Consider the following 19,909-nt stretch of genomic DNA (forward strand, 5'->3'; position numbering starts at 1 on the left):
TTAGTAAATGCCTTTCTTGCATTAAAAAAAGAGGAGAAAATGCCAAAAAGTAAAACTTGAACTGTTGAAAATGCATGCGGTGGTTCTGTTTGTAGTAATGGGGAATATGCAAGGTGATCAAACAGCGTTTTGCAAAAATCAAACTAGCCTAACTTAACCCTCTGAGTCTGACGACACGTTATTATCAGAAAGGTAACGTTAAGATCTGGAACTGTGATGTCCCTGTTTCTCTCAGCAGGGCCATTGGTGTCTGAAGGACAGTGGAGAGCCGCTGGTGGGCTGGGCCCAGTGTGCCTCCTCGTGATCCTTGTCCCTGCAGTCCATTCTGATGCGTCTCCTGGTCCCATGCTCCTCTCAAGTGACTCTTGGTCCTTGGAGGTCTCCCATTGGAGACTGACCTCAAAGTGACCTCAGGCAGGATGGCTCCTGGGACAGACTTACAAGAGGAAGTGACCACTTGTGTCATCCCTACGTGGCAACCCGCGAGTTTTTTTTCGATTCAGCCATGGGCCAGAAAGAATCCTTCCAGATCCATAGCCTGAATACCTCAGCCCAGCTCCCTGCAGAGGGCATCTCAGGGACCTCCCCAAAACCTAAGCACAGAGCCTATTGGCTGCTGTGGCCACCCAGTGCCACCAGCAAGGCGAGAGCTGACTTGAGAAGTGAGCGGCCCCTTCATCCTGCTGCATCTGTGTGGAGCTGCGCCGCAGACACCATGCAGCCCCATGCCATCCTCCTTCTGTTCTTCTTCTTCCCTGGGACCTGGGCAGAGCCAGAGGGTAAGTGGGAACCGTGGCTTACCCTAACCCTTTCTTCTCACCTCGCAAATCCTCCCTTATGGGGCTGTGGTCAAGCTGGGGGACAGGAGATGAAGCTGATGTGATGGTGAGCTATGGGGGGGCCCCAAGGAGCCATCAGCAACGACAAAACTGGGGACACTTCCCCCAGCTCTCTTCCCATCTCCTGCAGGCTCCCACATGCTCAAGCTTCTCCATTTCGCCACCTTCCAAAACAGCACCTCCGTGCTTGTGGGAGGAGTGGGACTCTTGGGGGACGTGGAAATGGGGTCTCTGGACAGCCGCACTGGGAACATACACTACTACCTGCCCTGGATGCGCCCATCCTTGCCGAAAGGTGACTGGGAGGTCATCGAGAGCTCCATCAAGTCATACGTGAGAGATTTCAGCAAGCTGGTGCAGATGTACGCCACAGTGCCCTGTACGTGCCCCTTCCCCACCCTATTTCCAAAGTCCCCTCTGGGGCAGGAGGGGACTTTGGGGATCGAGCTTCAACATAGTAAGGAACAGTGATCACGCTGTGGCAGACGGTGATAAGCAGTGCGTATCTGCTGGGCAGATTGGGGACCTCCAGTCACCTGAGGGAACTGTGGGCACTCTCAGCAGCCACGCTACAGTCACCCCTTGCCAGCTCACTGGCTGCTCTCTACTGTCCTTCCAGACACTAGTAGCCATGATGGAAGGGACAGAGAAATCACAGTTCCAGGGCTGGATATCTCCTCAATGGGCTGTGCAGGAAATGAGACCACACGTGCCAGATTTGGGTCCCTGGGGATACTTCAGCATCACCACTTCTCTGTGGAGTTGTTCCAGAGAAGGGAAGTAATGTGCAGTGCTTGTTCCCCTGGGGCTGACTCAGTGTCACTGAGTGCTAGGGCTAAGCCCCAGCAGCCCTGCACGGGCTGTCCCCATGTCACCGCCATGGCAGGGGACAGCCCAGAAGGAATGGGTTGTGCTTGGAGGGGGATGGGGTGCAGAGAGACGTTGGTGCAGCACTGGATCCATTCCCCAGAGCCCAGCAGCCCCTTGGGGACTCATACATTTTCTCCAGGGCACCGAGGGGATGGTGTTCTGGGGAGGTGACAGCGCTGGGACGATATGTCCTTGTCCTGCCACTGGCTGCAGGGCACAAACATTCGCTTGACTGAGCTTTGGACCACCAGGACCATTTTTTGACATTGGATACAAGAACCACAGTTTTTGGGCGTGGGGCAACACTCAGTGAGACCCAAAGCGGCCACAAAGCTGAGTACCCCACATACCAACTCTACCACAATATCCCCCGCCCCCAGACCCTTTTGTCTTCCAGACCTCTGTAGGCTGTGAGCTCTACTCCAACGAGACCATCAGGACCTTCTTTGACATTGCTTACAATGGCCAGATTTTCCTGCGTTTCCGCCTGGACACAGGCACTTGGGATCAGATGCAACATAACCAGTTGGCAGCCATAGCTGAGCACCTGATGGTGAACGCCAGCACTCTCAATGAGGTGATCCAAGTCCTCCTCGGCGACACCTGTGTGGAGGTTCTGAGAATTTTCATCCAGGCTGGGAAAGCAGATCTGGAGAGACAAGGTGAGCTGACCCCGGTGTTGCCACATCAGCTCCAGAACGTGGGGGCTGAGCGGTGCCGCACTGCAGCCCCCTCGTTTCCATCCCCCCAGTGCCACCCATCGCTGTGGTCTTCGCCCGCACGGCCGGCCCAGCGCAGCTCCTGCTGGTTTGCCGTGTCACCAGCTTCTACCCACGGCCCATCACTGTCACCTGGCTGCGGGACGGCAAGGAGCTGCCCCCGAGCCCGGCGCTGAGCACCGGCACCGTGTTACCCAACGCCGACCTCACCTACCAGCTCCGCAGCACCCTGGCTGGGTGTCCCCCCGGGGATGGGCACAGCTACGCCTGCCGCGTGCAGCACCGCAGCCTGGGTGACCGCAGCCTCCTCGTCCCCTGGGGTAGGTTGTCCCCCTCGGGGATGCGGCTCCCGAGCCCTGTTCCCTCGGCACGAGGAGCAAGAGAGCTGACGGGCTGTGTTCCTAAGACGACTCCAAGAGGGGGCTGAGCGCGGGGCTCGGGGCCGTCCTGCTGCTGGCTGCGGCCGCCGTCGCCGCAGTGTTGGTGTGGAGATACAGGTGAGACCACCTCCTACCCCGCTTCTCCCCCGAGAGACCCCCGCCCGGCCCCGCAGCGCCCATTCCCGTTGCAGGAAGCGGCAGCGCTCGGACGGGGAGCGCGGCGTCCCTCTGGAGGAGCACCGGAGCACAGCGCAGGATGGGACAGCCGCGGGGCAGTACGGGGGCTGCGACCAAGGGACGCCCGGTGAGGGGAGGGGGCACATTTGAGTGCTTCTCAGCGCTGCACCTCGTGAAGGCACCCCAGTGCTCGCGGCAGCTCCCCCAGCGCCGATAAACGTAGCCACCTGCCCACGAGCAGCGAGCTGCGCCCTCCCGTTGGCACCTTCTGCATTTTACTGCCCACCCACCGCTTTTATTAACCCTATTCCGGAGATATTTGTGTCCTATCCCTCCCCAGCCCCCTCCTTCAGCGACGCCCACCAGCGGCGCTGGAAGCGCTGAGCAGCACCGAGCTCTACTGTGATCCGAGACGAAAAGCGACGCTCAAACACTGCCTTGCTCGCCACGGAGATGCGGGTGTGAGTGGGGTTTGGGTGAAAACAGGCAGGTTTGAGGCAAATGGAGCGTGGAATAAATGAATAGTTAGACCCATAGGTTGTACAGCTTGTGCGGAAATCCCAACCCACGAGTACTTCCCTCTGTGGGCATAACTGTGGTGTGGGGCGAGGTGCTTCCAGATGATGGGGGCAACACCCCCAATCCCCCATCTGCGCTCCTGAACAATTCCAGCTCCAAAAGCAGTGGATCCCAGAAGTGCCTCTGCGCACCTCTGGGCAGAACGGGGCTGGGAAGGGGCGTGCAGAGGGAGGGGGCTCGAGGGAAAGCTGAGGGGGAGTGAGGAGAAGTGGTGACCTGAAGGTACAGGCACCATGGGAACACCTGAGGGCCTCCGGGGCTCAGCCCTCACCTGGGAAGTCGTAACCCCACATCCTGGGGTCACCGCAGTGCCACCGGGGCTGAGTGGGGCAGAAGCCCCACAGCCCTTCAGGGACAGCAATTGCAGTCAGGAGGGGACAGCACTGGGACCACCCACCCCGGCTCTGCGCTTCCCCTCGGCTGAGTTTCAGTTCTGCTTTGGCCCCAGCATGGGGCCCATGGGAAAGGGGAAGAGAAACGTATCTGTTGGTGCCTGGGGTGGCTGGCTAGGGGGAGATAGGGGCTCCTGGTCACCCCGTGGCCCTGTGCCCAGCACCCATCACATGCTGCAGCACCCCGGTGTTGGCACAAGTGTCCTCACCCTCTGCCACCAGTCGAGGGGTGCAGTTGCTGTGAGGTGACCCAAAAGAAAACAAGTTCAGCCTCATTCCCTCCTATGCTTCTCCAGCCTCCAGCTTAGACCCTCCCCAAAACCTCACTGGCCAGCCCCATTGGTGGAGCGCAGCCTTTGGGACCCCACAGCACTTCCTCTTCCCACCATCCCTGCTGCACTGCCTTCGCTGCAGGCACCATGTGGCCTCACTGCCTCTTCCTCTTCGTTCTCCTCCACGAGACATGGGCAGAAGCAGAAAGTAAGTGGGAGCCCCGGCTTCACCCCAGCCATCATCGTGGGACCCTATAGCAGCGTGTGTGTGGGGGGGGGGGGCACGGCTAAGAGACCTTTTCCTGTGTGATGGGGATAGTCACCAGCACCGAGGGGCTGTCCCCAGCCTCACAGCACCCAAAGGGGTCCCTGTCCATGCCCACTTGCCTCTAGACTGGGGATCATGTGGATGAGCTTTTTGCCACGACAGCCTGCATGTCCTTCTACGGCAGAGATGGTCACCTGGGCAATGGGGTACATCCCCCATTCACCCCCCTCTTTCCTGCAGCCTCATGCCCTCCCCCTGAAGAATTACAGTTTTTCCAGCTCTTCTACACGTTGGTCTTGGAAAACATCAGCTCCACAGAACTGACTGGGATGGCTCTGCTGGCAGATGTGCCTATAGGGGTGCTGGACCCATCCACCTGGAACTTAAACATCTGCCGGACATGGGTCCACGAGGTCACAGCACAGAGTGATGTGAAGAAGATTCTGTCCTTCTCCATGGTCGGCATACGCAATACGATTCGGTTCCTGCATGAGATGGCTACAAAGGCAGGGTTGGACTGTGAGTAGGAGGGAGAGCTGCAGACCAAGCAACAGAGTTTGTGGGATCTTCTGGGGGTCTGACAGCCTCCAAAAAGTGATGGGTTGTGGGGTCTTTTGGCAGGGGCTGACAGCTTCCAAAGGGTGATGGGAAACGCTCTGTCTTCTGAGACTTGTGGTTCAGTGGAGCACTGAAATGTGTTGCGGGGTTTCTGCCCCCTGATCCTGCTCCCCTGATATGGAGGACATGTAGGATCTGCTCCCAGAATTAACAGGGCCATGGGAATCACCTTAGCATGAAGGGGAAACACAAAGGAAAATATTGCAGGGGGACATTCTGGGGGACAAAGTGCTTAAGCTGCCGCCCTGAACTGCTCAGTCCTTTTCCCCTGGCAGCTCATGTGGTCATGGTGCCCATAGTGCCCACACCTCCCCAGCCGTCCTTATGTCCCCATGCTCACATACCCTTCTGCCCCTCACAGACCCGCTGGTTTTCCAGATCCACGGAGGCTGCAAGCTTTACACCAACGGAACGAGATGGAGCTTTGCCAACATTGGGGAAGGTGGCAGAGACCTGGTGACGTACGACCTGAATAGGGAGCGCTGGCTTCCCCGGAGGTCCACCCCTCTGGCTGAGCTGATGAGCAACACTCTCACTGACCTCCGGGCCGTGTCGGGGCTTCTGGAGCACATCTTCTCCACCTCCTTGCCGAACTACATCCTCATGCTGCACAAGGAAGGGAAAGCAGATCTGGAGAGACGAGGTGAGCGATCCTTGGCCCTGGGAGAGCCACCCTATTGCTCCCAGATTGAGTTGTGCTCACACTGAACTCCCATCGCTGTTGTCCCCAGTGCCACCCATCGCTGTGGTCTTCGCCCGCACGGCCGGCCCAGCGCAGCTCCTGCTGGTTTGCCGTGTCACCAGCTTCTACCCACGGCCCATCACTGTCACCTGGCTGCGGGACGGCAAGGAGCTGCCCCCGAGCCCGGCGCTGAGCACCGGCACCGTGTTACCCAACGCCGACCTCACCTACCAGCTCCACAGCACCCTGCTGGTGTCCCCCCGGGATGGGCACAGCTACGCCTGCCGCGTGCAGCACTGCAGCCTGGGTGACCGCAGCCTCCTCGTCCCCTGGGGTAGGGAATGGGGAAGGGATTCGAGGTGGGTGGCCTGGAGCTGCCGGACGCTCACGGCTATCCTCTGCTCTCTCCCCATTCAAGAAAACCCCAGTGCGTCTTCCACCGTCATCATCACCATCGCCATCCTGCTCCTCACTGTCATCATCGTCGGGGCAGTTTGGTGGTGGAGGCACAGGTGAGGGCTCTGGCTGCGGGGTTTGAGCTCCCCAGAACACCCCGCATGGCTCACAGTGGTATCCTCTTGCAGGAAATACGCTGGGTTTGGAAGGGATTCCCGGGCATTCCTCATCTGATGGCCACCCTGCTCTGAGACCCTCACTCCCTGCTCCGTTTCCAAACCAGCTGCACTGATGGTGGTGACAAAGCAGTGCTGCACCAGCAGGGGACAGAGCAGACCGCAGAGGAGCATGGAGAGACGGCCGAGTGGCGTCCCAGTCCACAAGCCCAGACCCCATGGTTCAGGAGAATTCATTGCCTTGTGACAAAGCGTCCCTCTCCTCTTCCCCTAACCCTGTACTGTGTCCCCAGTCTTGCCCCAGTGTCTCTTCCTCATCCCAGTGCTCCCACCTCATCCCTTCTCCTACATCCACCGTATGTCCCCCCTCATAGCCCCAGTCCTGTCCCTGCACCCCTTCTTCAGCCCATGTCCTTTCACGTCCCAAACTGTCCCCGCCGCATCCCACCCTGTCCCTCTTCTGCACCACCTGTCCTTCCCATCCCACGCCCCCATTCTGTCCCTGTCTCTCTTCCCAGTCCCCACATCCCTCTACTGTCCCCCGTGTCCCCTATCCTGTGGCTCTGGGTGAGGTTGCCTTGTCGACCCCCAGCAAAATGGGGAAGAATGAGGCAAAACCGTGAAGTTCTGTATTTTATTTTTTCTTCCTGTAAAAACACAAACAGGCACAGGTGTTGCCATCACTGACTCTGGGAGGCAGAGCTGAGCCCATTGGGAGGGTATGAAGTCACAGTGATGTCACCAAAGGATGGGGTGGCCAAGGGAAAGGGACATGTGGCCCCATCCAGCAGTGACACCATCAGCTGTGACACAGCTTTGACTCCATGATGACACTCCATAGAGACCCCTGAGGACACTCCAATGGCATTCCAGATGAATTTCCTGGGACCCTGCTGTGACATCCCAGTGACACAACGGTGACACCCTGTTGTCCCCTGGACACCTGTCATATGCCATGGGGACACCTCTGTGTGTGGTGGTGACATCCTAGGCATCCTTCAGGACAGCCCCGGGCCCCCAAACATCCTTCAGCTCTCCCAGTTCCTCCCTGAGTGTCCTCACTGAAACCCACATGTTGAGACTCCCTGACATCCCCTGAGTTCTCCCAATAACCCCTAAAGGCCACCCCCCCCTAAAGCTCCCACAATTACCCCTAGGAATCCCTAATACAACCCTAGAGGACTCCAGGGACCCCTCCCCATGGCACCCCGCAATATAATGACAACATCCATCCAAAAGCCTCTCCATCCATCACGCCCTCCCACTGTCCCCCATCTCAGTGCTCTCCACCACCGTCCCCTCATCGCCCGTCACCGTTCCCTCTGCCACCGTCCTCTCATCCCCCGTCCCCACATCCTCCCTGGCCACCTCCTTGCCTCCATTCTCCCGCTGTCCCCGCGAGCTTCTGGCCCGATGGGTGACAGTCCTACGGGCACTGCTGGAGGCTGTGGAGACCTCTAGGAGCCGGGGCAGGAGTGCAGCCCCAGCAGTGCGACACAGTCCCCGCCCGGCGCAGGCATAGAGCAGCGGGTTTAGGGCACTGCTGAGGAACGCCAGCGCAGTGGCTGGTGGCCGGATGGCTTTGGCAACCTTTCTTAGAGTCCCACTGCAGCTCTGCAGCTCCACCACCACTTCCAACAAGCTCCCGACATGGTAGGGTCCCCAGGTGACGGCAAAGGCGACCACCACGGCGGCCACCAACCGCAGCGTGCGGCCCCGCCGTGCCAATCGCGTCCGCCGCAGCCGCCGCAGCAGCAGCCCATAACCAACAGCCACGGCGACCAGTGGCACAGCCCAGCCCAGCCCTGTCTCCAGCAGGTTGTGGGTCACCAGCCAAGCGGTGGAACTGTGGTTCCGCTTGCACATCCCGTTCTCCACGTGCCGGAAAGCAATAGAAGGGGTGGCCAACACCAAGGCCACCAGCCAAGTGACGGCAGCAGCCCCGTGGGCCAGCTGGGTGGCACGGTCACCTGCCAGCACTGCAGCTGATGGTCGGGACACCACCAGGCAGCGGTGCAGGCCGAGCAGAGCGATGAGGAAGACGCTGGTGTACATGGCGGCTGCGCAGATGTAGTTGCAACCACGGCACGCGGCAGGGCCCAGGTCCCAGCGGCCAGTGCTGAGGAATCGGATGTAAACGGGGCCAGTGAGCAGCGTGGCCACGTCAGCCAGGGCCAGATGGGCCACCAGCAGCATGGGGATGCTGCGGCGACGGGTGATGATATAGCTCCAGAGCACGAACGCGTTCCCTGGCAGCCCTACGACCATTGCCAGTGACAGCAGGGTCAGTCCCAGTGCTGCATTGGGGATTGCAGAGACAGTCACATTGGAAGGAGGTGTGGACATGGCAGGAGACCTGTGGGGAGAGGGGTAACCAGCATCCTGCAGAGCAGACTCATGCCTACCTCCTTCGTTGGTCCCTCCCCTCCAATACTGCCCTTCCTCGTCTGTCCCATCATCCTTCCTTCCTTCCCCCCATTCTCCGAGGTCTCTTCTTCCTTTGCTACTCTCACTCTTCCTCCTTATCTTGGCATTCTCCAGACCTCAAAGCTGTCCCCCAGACCTCCCAGTGCATCAACCACATGAATCAAGTTTCCCCACAACCCTCACAGATGATCCCTTAGGCATCCCAATTTTTCACCCAGACTTCTCAGTTGCCCCAAAATCCTCCCAGTCCCCTTCCAGCCTTGCCACTGACCCCATCCCACAAATCTTACAGATCCTGAAGACCTCCCAGCTGTCCACCTATCCCTCCCAGTTGTCCCCCACCAATGGCCCCGCCCTTCCAGCCTTCCCCCACTACCTCAGGGACTCACATATCCCTTCCCCTGGGAAGGGTGATGGGTCCTCGGTGCCCCCGTTGTCAACAGTGACCAAGAACACTAGGTGCTACTTCCCTTCCGCTCAGCCCCAGGAAGGAAACACTCACGCAAGAGGAAGAAGGCAGGGAAACCACAGGCAGGAAGGGGGCATATGAGGAGTGACTGCAGACCTTAATTTTCCCCTGCCTGAGTGGGGACAAGAGAGCGTAAAAGCTCCGGTGGCACTGCCAACAGGTAATGAGATCCTCCCAAATGTCCTCCAGGAGGATATCGCCTGGCTGTGGGGTTGGTAGGAGCACATTGAGATAGCATGGAGGGCACAGGGATGGTCTTCTACGTGCCTGCTAACACGTACGCACCTTCTTCCTTCCTTCATTCCTCCCTCCACCTCCCCATCCCAACAGATGAATCATAGCCTGAAAACTGGGAATCCCATAGATGACTGTGTGATGGGGCACGATCCCAAGCAAGACAAAGATCTGTCACCCAGCTCACTGAAGGACACTTTCCCCCCCAGTCTACCACCACACCAAGGAGGACTGGAGATCTCTGACAACAGCACTCAACTTCGTGTCTCCCACCCAATTCCTACAGTGCTGTTGGCTGACAAAAAGTATCAAGACTAAAAACAGCCATTTTTGCCCTCTGCTGATGCCCCCGCCCCAGCTCCAAAGCCATAGGCCTGGGGATCAGCAGATGTTACCCAACAGAAAAATATAAACGGTGTCACAGGCAGGATTGTCACAGATAAACTTCTGCAAAAATACAGCATTTCCCTTCCCAGGAAGGAGTGGGCTCAGAAGTTGGTAAGGACCAAGAGAAATTGGTGTCAGAATGGGGACACCAACAGGAATGGGGAACAGAAATGAAAGAAAAGGGAAGTTAATCTGAGGACAAACCCCTGAAAGCAGAGTAAAGGAAAGGAGTTGCCCCGGGCATTCTTGGAGTCAGGACTGACCACCAGCCTGTGGAAAACTGCTGCTGAATAATAACAGCTCGTATTAAAATTCCAATTAGACCTTAAAGATAATGGGCAAAATGTTTTAAATACAGAAGCACAAATTTTTACGATTAGCACAACAAGCAATTCAGCTAGGATGTCCCATGCAAACAGAACAAAACATTGTGTGCCAAACTGCCAGAACCAATTTCTGGCTCCCAGGTGAAAAATGCACGCTGGTCTCGCTCTGCAATTACGATTTGCCGTGAGAAATATTTCATGTTTCAGTGTTTTAAACGGATGCCCTCAGCACCCATTTCCCTCAGTGTGAACATCCATCCCGTCCCCTGTAGATACAAGGAGGCTGCATGGATTTTGCTGGGACCCCTCCTCCAACCCCCCACGGCCCTTTTTAAGGCCAGCCTGTAGTGTTTAACCCTTTGTTGGCCCTCAGCGAGTCTCGGTGACGTAAACCTGGAACATACTGAGTCAGGTCCTGTACTATTCCAAGAGCAGGGATGAGGTGCCAGGCAGTAATGCACAAAGCAAGCACACCCGGAGCTGCATAAAGGTTGAGAAACAGGCATTGCTTTGAGAATTGCTCCCTGGTTGCTCTTCCTTACGTCAATCCCTTGGTGTGCACAGCCAGGTGACAGCTCATTAGCAGAAAGCTGTCCTGCAGTATCGTGCAGGATTTCACACAGCAGTGTGTGTTCTATCACACTAATTAGGCTTATGTAATTAAGTCTCGCTTCCTTTTTGTGGTGGTGTTATACATACTTGTGTTCTGATATTTACACTCTTGCCCTTGTATTGCTGCACTGTCACTGCTGTGGCCAACCACAAGTTTCCCCCTATGGAATTTCTCCGCACATTTCTGCATATTTGTCAGCTCAAGGAACGATTCCCTGCTGCTGCTTTTCATCACTGTGACGCGTTGGGACCTCTGACATAATTTTCCGGAATCCCAGAAACCATCACACAATTGTCACGATAGGCAAAAATACAAACAGCACAAACAGCCGTTCAGTGCGCTCAGCATTCAGCCCGGCTGTTCTGCTTCACCTCCTGAGCCAAGTGATGTAGCTGTTCCATTTTCCCTTTGACTCCTTATCTGACAGCTTAAAACAACACATTCCTTTCAACTCCTCCCACCCATAACTGTGTCTTAACAGAGGTAACGGCTGTCGGTGTGGGTCTCAGTGGGGACAAATCGTGGAGGAATTGGGAGAACTGAAGGATGTTGGGGTCCCAGAGGTGTCCTGAAGGATGCCCAGGATGTCACCACCACACACAGGGGTGCCCCCGAGGCATATGAGGGGCACCCAGGGTGGCTTGAGGTGTCACCGTTCTGTCATTGAGATGTCACAGTGTGTAGTGGCAATGCTAAGTCAGGGCTTGAAGCAGTGATTGAGCACCTCAATCACTGGGAGGGTGGGAAGGTGGGGCCAACCAGGGGAGCTCAGGTGTATGCAATGTACCTGAGTGCCTGGGAGGGATGGAGCCAGGATCCACCCCTTCCCAGTCCTCATTTAAGGGCTGGCAGTGGGATGGGGGGGAGGCAATTTTGCTGGAGAGCTCTGCCTATCTGAGACCTTTTGAAAGTGAGCTATTTTTCTTCCTTCATTTCTGTGTCCACAGCTGCTTTGTTTGTGCTTGTCCTTGTTTGCTTCAGCCTAGAACTTTGCTACCCCACTATAGGACCTGTGGGGATTAGGAAAGGGGACAGGATAGGGGCATGAGATGGGGAGGGCAGGTGGTATGGATGCGGCAGGGTCAGTTCAGGACAGTGTGGCTCCTGCTGGTTTGCTGTGCCACCTGCTTCTCTCCTGCCCCTTATGGCCCCATGTGTTCCCTGTGGCACCAAAGGGCTCCGTGTGCTGCTGTGCTGGGGTCAGCGGGGCATGGAGGGACAGAGCTGTGGGGCCACATTTAGGGTCACCTCCTGACCCCTACTTGCTAAGCACACCACGCACCCTCCCCCCCCCCAGCCCCACGCGTGCTCCTCAGCCCTACACGTGTCCCGTATCTCAGCCCCACATGCATCCCGCAGCCCCCCCGGGTTGGGTCCGCCCAGCCGGAGGCAAAGAGCAAAACACGATCACGAGCCAGTGAACCCTGGCAGCCGTTTCTCCCACCCCGTGGGTTCTGCCCCTCCCCCCAAGGCCCTGGGGACCCCAAGCATCTGCCTCCTCCCTTCCCCAGCTCTGCCCTGTAACTCCTACGCTGTGGGGCCCAACACCCAGGGACCCCATCTCACACTTCCCCATCCCGCTGTCCCATGGGGATGTGGGTGTCTGGGTGCCTCCAACCCCCACGCAGTGGATCCCTGCCGAGCCAGCGCTTCCTACCCCGTGTCCCGCAGCAACAACAACAGCCCAGGAGGGGGGAGGAAACGGGGGGGGGAAGTAGGGGGGGGGAGGTGCAGGGCCAGGCTGAGTCATGGCCCCACCCGGCCCTGTCTGTGGCTCAGCCCTGTGGCCCCATATGGCACTGTCACGCAGCATGGCCCCATGGCGCAGCCCCGTAGCCTCAAGGCTCTGCCCCATAGCAAACCCCTGCAATATAGTTTCATAGCTTGGCCCCACAGCCGACCCCATCGTGAGTCTACCCCAAAATTGTAGCGGGTTCTGTTTTTACTGGGAGCGCTGGGGGATATGGAGCAAACAGCACTGTGGTCACTGGGAGCTGTGGAGCAGGTGACACTGACTTAATGGGAGCACTGGGACTATTGGAACAGGTGGCACTGTGGTTACTGGGAGCACTGGGGTTACTGGAACAGGTGGCACTGTGGTTGCTGGGAACCACAGGACAGGTGGCAGGGAATGCTGGAAGCTGTGGGGCAGGCAGAGCTGGGGTTCCTGAGGGCACCAGCTGTGGCTGTGCTGTGTTAATGGGATCGCTGGTGTAGGCAGTGCTCGGTTACCGGTACCATTAGGACAGGTGGCACTGAGATACTGGGAGCACTGGGATGGGCAGTGCAGCATTACTGGGAGCACTGGAATCACCAGGACGGGCAGTGCTGGGTCACTGGGAGTGCTCTGGGCTGCAGCCCCCCTCCTCCCCCCACGCGTTGTGTCACTGCTCTGCTATGGCAGCTGGACCCCACATCTGGCTGCGCCGCCCAGATGTTTGGTTGCCGCAGCGACCGCCGCTTGTAAACACATCGTGGCCCCCTCTGGGTCCGCCCGGTCCGCACAGCCCAGGGCGGAGGGCCCTGCAGGAGGGGGGGGGGGGTTGGGAGTCCGCTTCCCTTCACTCCATGGGGAGGTGGTCCCTACATCCCCCGATGCTCAGCGTGTGGCTGATGTGAGGACACCGTGCCCCTCCTCGGCCGCGTTCTGCTCTGCTGCTGGCCGCTGTGTCCTGGAGCTGCCTGCTGTGCAGCCCACAGGTGCCGTGGCCACGCCATGAGCTCAGCGCTGGCCCTGCGCCCGGCCCGGGGCTATGAAAGGGCCGGAGCCGCCCTGGAGCCCTCAGTACCGCGCTGCTGCCGCCGAGCCGGGCCTGGCCCAGCAGAACCTAACAGAACCCAAACGGGCCGAACGGGGCCGAGGTGAGCAGAACTGGTCTGAGCTGAGCCGAGCCAAACCGGGTTGAACCAAACCAGCCAGACCCAACTGGGTGCAGCTGGGCTCACCTGAACCCAACTGGTCCAGTTCCAGGCCCCACCCACAGGTCACATCCTGACCCCCGGGAGCAGCTCCAGCACTGGGAAAGGTACTGGGGGGGAGATGGGGGGGAAGGAGGGGTGGGGGATGGGGGCTGGCAGCGATCACTGCGTTACGGGGCTGCTGGGGTTACTGGAGGAGCTGCCTGGTGCTACTGGTGCTGCTGGAGCTGCTGAAGCTACCGGAGTTATTAGAGTTAGTGGAGCTGGTGGGATTACTGGAGTTGCTGGAGCTGCTGATGCTGCTGGAGTTTATTGGGGTTGCTGGGGTTACTGGTGCGGCTGCAGTGACTGGAATTATTGAAGTTGCTGGAGAATTTGACTTGCTGGTGCTGCTGGCATTACTGGAGTTACTGATGTTACTGGTGTCACTGGAATTACTGGAGAAATTGGCATGGTGGTGTTGCCAACATTGCTGGTGTTGCCAACATTGCTGGTGTTGCCAGCATTGCTGATGTTGTCGGTCTCACTGGTGCTACTGGTGTTACTGGTGGTGGTGGTGGTGGTGTCGGTAGAATTATTGTGCTGTGATGTTATTGGAATTCCTGACGTTATCTGTGTTCCCTGTGGTACTGGTGTTGCTGGGCAGGGTTACTGATGGTTACTGGAGTTCATATACTCTGAAGGGTGGTGTGTGTGAAGCTACTGGAGTCAGTGGGAACTGGGATCACTGGGGTGTACCTGGCAGCACTGGGGCCACCCCACAGCCCCAGCTCTCTATGGGGCCCTCGGAGTTGGGGGGGGAAGGGGAGGGAGTGACACCATGGATGGGAACTGGGTGCAACCCCACGGTGTCCAAGACCTCTGTGTGTCCCCTGGAAGGTCCCAGTGCCTCTGGCATCCGTCCCCTCCCTGCAGGATCATGACCCCGGGGCTGCCGCTGCTGCTGCTGGCGCTGGCACTTCGGAGGGCGCAAGGGAATGCGGGAACATCCCCCCGGTCCTCCCCCCTGGTGCCCCCCCGGGGGCTCTCCTGTGGGGCAGAGGTGCTGGAGGCAGTGCTGGGACGGCTGCGGGCACTGGAGGGAGAAGTGCGGGCGCTGCAGGGACAGTGCGGGGACAGCCTGGGACCCCAGGCCGGCACCGGTATGGGGGCAGGGAGGGGGGGAGATGGGGACATGGAGGGTGTAGGGATTGGGGAAATGGGGGATCTGTTGAGGAGAATGGGATATATGGGAAGATTTGGGAGATATGGGATGTATGGGGGTGTTTGAGGGATGTGGGGGGGGGACGGTGGGGACATGAGGGATGCGGTAGGGAGCATGGGGGTAGGGATGTGGGAGCTATGTAGGGGATGTGGATGGGGAGACATGGGGATGAGGGGATGCAGGGAAATGTGGAATGTAGGATGATAGGGAGTAACAGGGGAACATGGGTGATGTGGAAAAGGGAACAGTGCAGAGCATGGGGGTGTGGGGACATGGGGAGGACGTTGGGACGTGGAGGACACAGGGATGCATGTGAGACATAGTGACCTGTGGGAGTGTGTGAGGGACATATGGGGACACATGGAGAAGTCAAAGGGAGGTGTGTGGCTCACAGGGACTCTGCTCAAACCCACAGGGAGCACAGCAGCGCGGAGGCTGTGTGACACCCCTGGGGCGGGGGGCTGCTGTGGATGCCGCATGGGGGAGGTCGGGGATGGTCTCCCGTGTCCCGCACCCCGCTGTCCCTTCGACTGCAGTGACCAGGGACGTTGCCGGGCTGGCCGCTGCCACTGCTTTGAGGGCTTCACGGGACCATTCTGTGCGACCCCCATCTGCCCCCCTGGCCGTGGTGGGCCCCACTGCACCCTTGGTATGTCCTGTATGTCCCCAAGCTCGCTGCTCCCTTGGCATCTGGTCCTGATGCCACCTCCAAGTATCCTTGTCTGTCCCCCAGTTTCCTCTGCTGTCCTTCAGTGCTCTCCCAGTGTCCCCATCCCAGTGCTTTCAGTTGTCCCAGATCCTTCCAGTGCCCTGAGTGTCCTGGTGTTCCCGTGGCTTGGGCACTTTTGTTCCTTGGAAACTCCCTCAGTGTCTCCATCCCCTGGGTCCCCCGTCCTGTTGTGTCCCCACTCAGTGGGTTCCCCATATCCTGGTGTCTTCATGGCTTGGGCACCCTGTTCCTTGGAAACTCCCTCCGTGTCCCCAAATTGTCTTCATCCCTTTGATCCACTGTCCTGTGGTGTTCTGAAGGTATCCCCACGCTGTGGCTGCCTCATCCTGTAGGGCTCAGAAGTGCTCCTGTGGGGCCACCTCCCATCTGGGCTCTTTCCCTGCAGAGATCCCCTCAGTGACACTGCGCCTGGCTGCGCGCAACCAGACGTCCTTCCGTGTGACCTGGCCGCGGCCAGCCAAGCCTGTGGATGGCTATGAGGTGGCAGTCATCCCCCTGGTGAGCTGGAGACGGGAATGGGAATGAGGACACATCTTCAGCACAGTGATGTCCCATTGTGGTGGCTCCAATGTGCCCGCAGTGTGAAACTTGTCCCCAGGATGAGCTGGTGTCCATGGTCATCGACTTCTGCCCCATTTGGGGGCATCTCTATAGTGTCCTCATTGCGTCCCCAACATGTCTCCAATGTGCCTATTGTCTTCAGACCATGACAGAGGCCAGTTCACACCACTGCAGCATGGCTCAGGAGTGGGGACATCTCCTCACTGTGTCCCTTGTGCCGAGGATTAGTCGTGGTGGTGTCACCCATCTGCTGCTTGTCCCCAGCACGTCCTCTGTCACAGCTGTGGCCACTCCTCTGCTGCCCAGCATGGGGGTAGTGATGTGTCCCTGAGACATCTCCCAGCTCTAGGAGAAGCCATTGACTGTGGCCGCCTGCCTGGTTCAGGAAGAGGTCCCACATGGTGTCTTCGGTGTGCCTTTGATGTGTCCTTTGTCCCCAGGATGAACCAGCAGCACTGACCACCCACGAGCTGCCTAGCTCTGCTGTCACCTTTGAGGTGACAGGGCTGACACCTGGACAAGCTTTCGAGATCTTCATCCAGGCCCAGCGGGAGCAGCACCTTGGGGCGCCGGGCACCTTGCGTGTCCGCACCTGTATGTGCCACCTGCTGTGGGACAGGCATGGGGACAGAAGGGGCATGGGGAGGCATGGGGACAGCAGGGGTATGGAAGTGGCATGGGGACAACAAGGGGGACAGTATGGGGTGGCGTGGACACAAGAATGAGGGCAGGGATGACATTGCGAGGGGGCAACACGTATGGGGACAGCATTCAGCACAGAGATGGGAATGAGCATAGCGCAAAGACAGGCATGGGGACAGGAATATTGCAAGCATGGGGTGGGGACATCGTGGGCATGAGGTTGGAGGTGGGGACAGGAATGATTGAGGTGGAGACAAGAATGGAAGTGAAGATGGGGTGGGAACGGGGATGGGAATGTCACAGCTAAAGAGATGGAGGAAGGAACAGGCATGGGGATAGGGATATGATTATAGGAAGTCATGGGGCAGGGATGGGTACTGGAATGGGAGTGGAGGTGGGTGGTGTTTGCAGCCTCTGTCTGTCCCCATCTGTCTTTATTGTTCCCATGGCTCTGCGGGTCCACATGCATCTGTCTGTCTTGCAGAGGTCTGTGTGTCAGCCGTCTGTCCCTGTGGGTCCATATGTCTCCCTGGGCCTGTCCATCTGCATCTATCCCCATGGGGCTGTGTGTCCCATGGGCTCATCTGTTCACTTGGGGCCTTGTGTCCCTTCAGGTCCGTGTGACCCCAGTCTATCCCCATGCATCCCCGTGGGTCCACATGTCTCCACATGTCCTGATGCTTCCCTGTGTGTCCCTCTGTCCCTATCTGTCTGCCCCCATGAGTCTGGATGTCTCCAGGCACTCCCTATGGTTCCCCAGTGTCCACAGTCCGTCCTTAGGCATCTGTTTGTGCTCCTCTGTTCCTGTGTCCATCCATCCCTGTGTCCCTGGGCTGTGGCAGATGAGGGATTTTGGGGACAGGCTAGTGACCTGGATCCCTTCTGTTTTCACAGTGCTTGCCCAGTCTCTGCCCACCCATGGGGGGCCACGGCGGACCCCTACATTTCTGGCATCTCCAGTGGCCCCAGCATCACCATCAGCCCGAGGGTCTCCAGCATCCCCACGGTCCCCAGTGTCACCGGCATCCCCAGGGTCACTGGGGACCTTGCGGTCACCAGCATCCCTGAGGTCTCCAGTGTCACCAGAGTCCTCAGCAGCACCAACTTCCCTGGAATCCCCGTGGTCTCCAGAGTCCCCAGTGTCCCCAAGATCACCTACATCTCCATGGTCCCCAGCATCCCCACAGTCCCCACTATCCCCGGCATCCCCCGTGTCCCCAGTGCTCCCAAATGTCCCATCTCTGCATGAGCTGGGGGTCAAACTTTCTTCCTACAATGGATCCTTGCTGCAGCGCCTAGAAAGCCACCTCCGGGCCACGGATTTCCCACTCCGAGGCAACCAGACAGTGCCTGCAGTGGCCCGTGCCATCCTCTCCTACCTGCTTCGCCGCAGCCCAGCCTTGCTGCGTCATCAATTCCTCCGCCACCTCCAGCAGAACCCCCACCCCAAACCCCAGGTGTTGCCAGGAGCTGCTGGTGAGGCCCTGGTGGATTTGGATGGGCTGCGGGGTCATGCGGAGACCGTAGTGATCCGCTACCGGCTGCTGGAGGAGCCGGAGGGGAATGAGGGGGATGAGGGGGAGTTGAGGGTGCCAGGGGACACCACAGTGGCCCGGGTGCCAGGGCTGGTGCCAGGGGCCACATACCGGGTGGAGGTGCACGGTGTGGTGCGAGGACGTGTCTCCAAGTCCTACACTTCCCTGGTGACTGCAGGTAGGTGACAGGGATGGGGATGGGGACAGCGTTGCTTGGTGGCATCCAAAAATCCCACATTGCTCTTCGGGTTGCAGGGCTGGGTGACACCAGTGAGCCTCCACCAGAATGGGAGAACCTGTATGAGATGGAGGGGACTGAGCCCCAGGGGGCCATGGCCAAAGCAGGTAACCCCAGATGGTGGCAGTGGTGGCAATGGGGTAACTCAGGTGTTCACCAGCACTTGGTATCCATGTTGATGTGGTTGGATGTTTGGATGGTGAGATGAGTGGATGGAGGAATGGATAAAGGGATGAATGGAAGGACAGACTGAAGGTTGAGTGCAGGGTAGATGGATGCATAAAAATTTATACCTTGCATCTTGACATGACCGTTGCAGCACCATCAGAGGAGGAACCACCACAGCGGCCCCAGCTAGGCATGCTCACAGTCTCCCATGTGACTCCTAGCTCCATCCAGCTGGAATGGAGTGTCCTTGAGGGCTCCTTTGACTCCTTCACGGTGCAGTACAGGGATGCACAAGGCCAGCCACAGGCGATTGCTGTGGACGGTGGCTCACGCACAGTGACCGTGCAAGGGCTGTCGCCGTCCCGCCGCTACAAGTTCAACCTGTACGGGGTGTGGGGGCGGAAGCGCATTGGTTTCATCTCCACTGATGCTGTCACAGGTGAGGCTACTGAGAGCCCCATCCGTGCCCCCCTTTGGATCACTTCATGGGAACTTTGAACCTGGGAGACGAGGGAACAAATCTTGGCCCTTGATTTGGTGCTGTGCATGACTGTGTGCAGGGTCTGAGGGCTGGAGTGCTGAAAGGATGGAAAGCTGGATGAGGGTGTGAGTGGCCCATGGGTTGGTTGCAGGTAGATGGATTGGAGGGACAGATGGTGAGGACTGAATGGATGTGTAAATGGATTTTTGGATGAGTGGAGAAAATGAATTGCGTGAATGGATAGACAAAAAAAAAAAACAACAGTGGGTATATGACAGTCTTGATTAGCTGACAAAAAAGATAATTAAGTAGATAAGAATGGATGGGAAAATGCGGAGAAACAGAAAGATATATAGCTTCCAGAGCTGAGTGGGTGACTATAGAATAATGGATGCATATACAGGGAGGATAACATTTGCACAAATGAGTGCATAGGTGAAAGGATGCCTGTCTTGTATGTGCATTTTATTGCTCCCATTAAAGCGTCAGCAAAACCAAAGGAAGAATCACCATCCCCACCACGCCTGGGTGAGGTGACGGCATCCCACGTCAGCCCCGACTCCGTGCAGCTGGAATGGAGCGTCCCCGCGGGCTCCTTTGACTCCTT

The 19,909-nt window shown here is 58.1% G+C and overlaps 4 protein-coding genes across 9 annotated transcripts in view; 3 read left to right on the forward strand and 1 right to left on the reverse strand.

Moving 5' to 3' along the window:
• The first annotated feature begins 244 nt into the window (after window positions 1-244).
• LOC100545461 (antigen-presenting glycoprotein CD1d-like) lies at window positions 245-3,676 on the forward strand. Of its 3 annotated transcripts, none has more exons than XM_010720587.3 (6): window positions 245-779; window positions 949-1,218; window positions 2,090-2,371; window positions 2,461-2,748; window positions 2,835-2,925; window positions 3,000-3,672. In XM_010720587.3, the coding sequence occupies exons 1-6, from the start codon at window positions 506-508 to the stop codon at window positions 3,133-3,135; spliced, it is 1,341 nt and encodes a 446-aa protein (XP_010718889.1). In that variant the 5' UTR covers window positions 245-505; the 3' UTR covers window positions 3,136-3,672. The 3 variants fall into 3 exon arrangements, with proteins under 3 accessions (XP_010718889.1, XP_019476751.1, XP_010718890.1); XM_010720588.3 differs by having other exon boundaries at window positions 246-779; window positions 970-1,218; window positions 3,000-3,669; XM_019621206.2 differs by lacking the exon at window positions 949-1,218 and having other exon boundaries at window positions 3,000-3,676.
• Window positions 3,677-4,134: 458 nt separating this feature from the next.
• LOC100539021 (T-cell surface glycoprotein CD1b-3) lies at window positions 4,135-6,992 on the forward strand. Of its 3 annotated transcripts, none has more exons than XM_010720592.3 (6): window positions 4,135-4,436; window positions 4,842-5,015; window positions 5,476-5,757; window positions 5,846-6,130; window positions 6,215-6,308; window positions 6,381-6,992. In XM_010720592.3, exons 1-6 carry the CDS (start codon window positions 4,376-4,378, stop codon window positions 6,424-6,426), a joined length of 942 nt encoding a protein of 313 aa, XP_010718894.1. In that variant the 5' UTR covers window positions 4,135-4,375; the 3' UTR covers window positions 6,427-6,992. The 3 variants fall into 3 exon arrangements, with proteins under 3 accessions (XP_010718894.1, XP_010718893.1, XP_019476754.1); XM_010720591.3 differs by having other exon boundaries at window positions 4,138-4,436; window positions 4,737-5,015; XM_019621209.2 differs by having other exon boundaries at window positions 4,149-4,436; window positions 4,775-5,015.
• On the reverse strand, window positions 6,989-10,095 carry LOC104913618 (leukotriene B4 receptor 1). 2 transcript variants are annotated; one of them, XM_010720590.3, is made up of 2 exons: window positions 9,172-10,095; window positions 6,989-8,724 (listed from the first exon to the last, which is right to left on the reverse strand). In XM_010720590.3, exon 2 carries the CDS (start codon window positions 8,712-8,714, stop codon window positions 7,620-7,622), a length of 1,095 nt encoding a protein of 364 aa, XP_010718892.1. In that variant the 5' UTR covers window positions 8,715-8,724; window positions 9,172-10,095; the 3' UTR covers window positions 6,989-7,619. The 2 variants fall into 2 exon arrangements, with proteins under 2 accessions (XP_010718892.1, XP_010718891.1); XM_010720589.3 differs by having other exon boundaries at window positions 9,185-10,094.
• A 3,430-nt stretch (window positions 10,096-13,525) lies between these two features.
• LOC104913619 (tenascin-X) overlaps window positions 13,526-19,909 on the forward strand; it is a 28,699-nt gene continuing 22,315 nt past the window's right edge. The window contains 9 exon segments of the mRNA XM_031556049.1: window positions 13,526-13,686; window positions 14,659-14,885; window positions 15,363-15,596; window positions 16,063-16,175; window positions 16,679-16,832; window positions 17,775-18,593; window positions 18,671-18,760; window positions 18,973-19,260; window positions 19,792-19,835. Coding sequence (XP_031411909.1) covers window positions 13,541-13,686; window positions 14,659-14,885; window positions 15,363-15,596; window positions 16,063-16,175; window positions 16,679-16,832; window positions 17,775-18,593; window positions 18,671-18,760; window positions 18,973-19,260; window positions 19,792-19,835 — 2,115 coding nt within the window. The 5' untranslated portion in view covers window positions 13,526-13,540.

This window comes from Meleagris gallopavo, chromosome 18 (assembly GCF_000146605.3).
Source record: "Meleagris gallopavo isolate NT-WF06-2002-E0010 breed Aviagen turkey brand Nicholas breeding stock chromosome 18, Turkey_5.1, whole genome shotgun sequence".
NCBI classification, from domain to species: domain Eukaryota; kingdom Metazoa; phylum Chordata; class Aves; order Galliformes; family Phasianidae; genus Meleagris; species Meleagris gallopavo.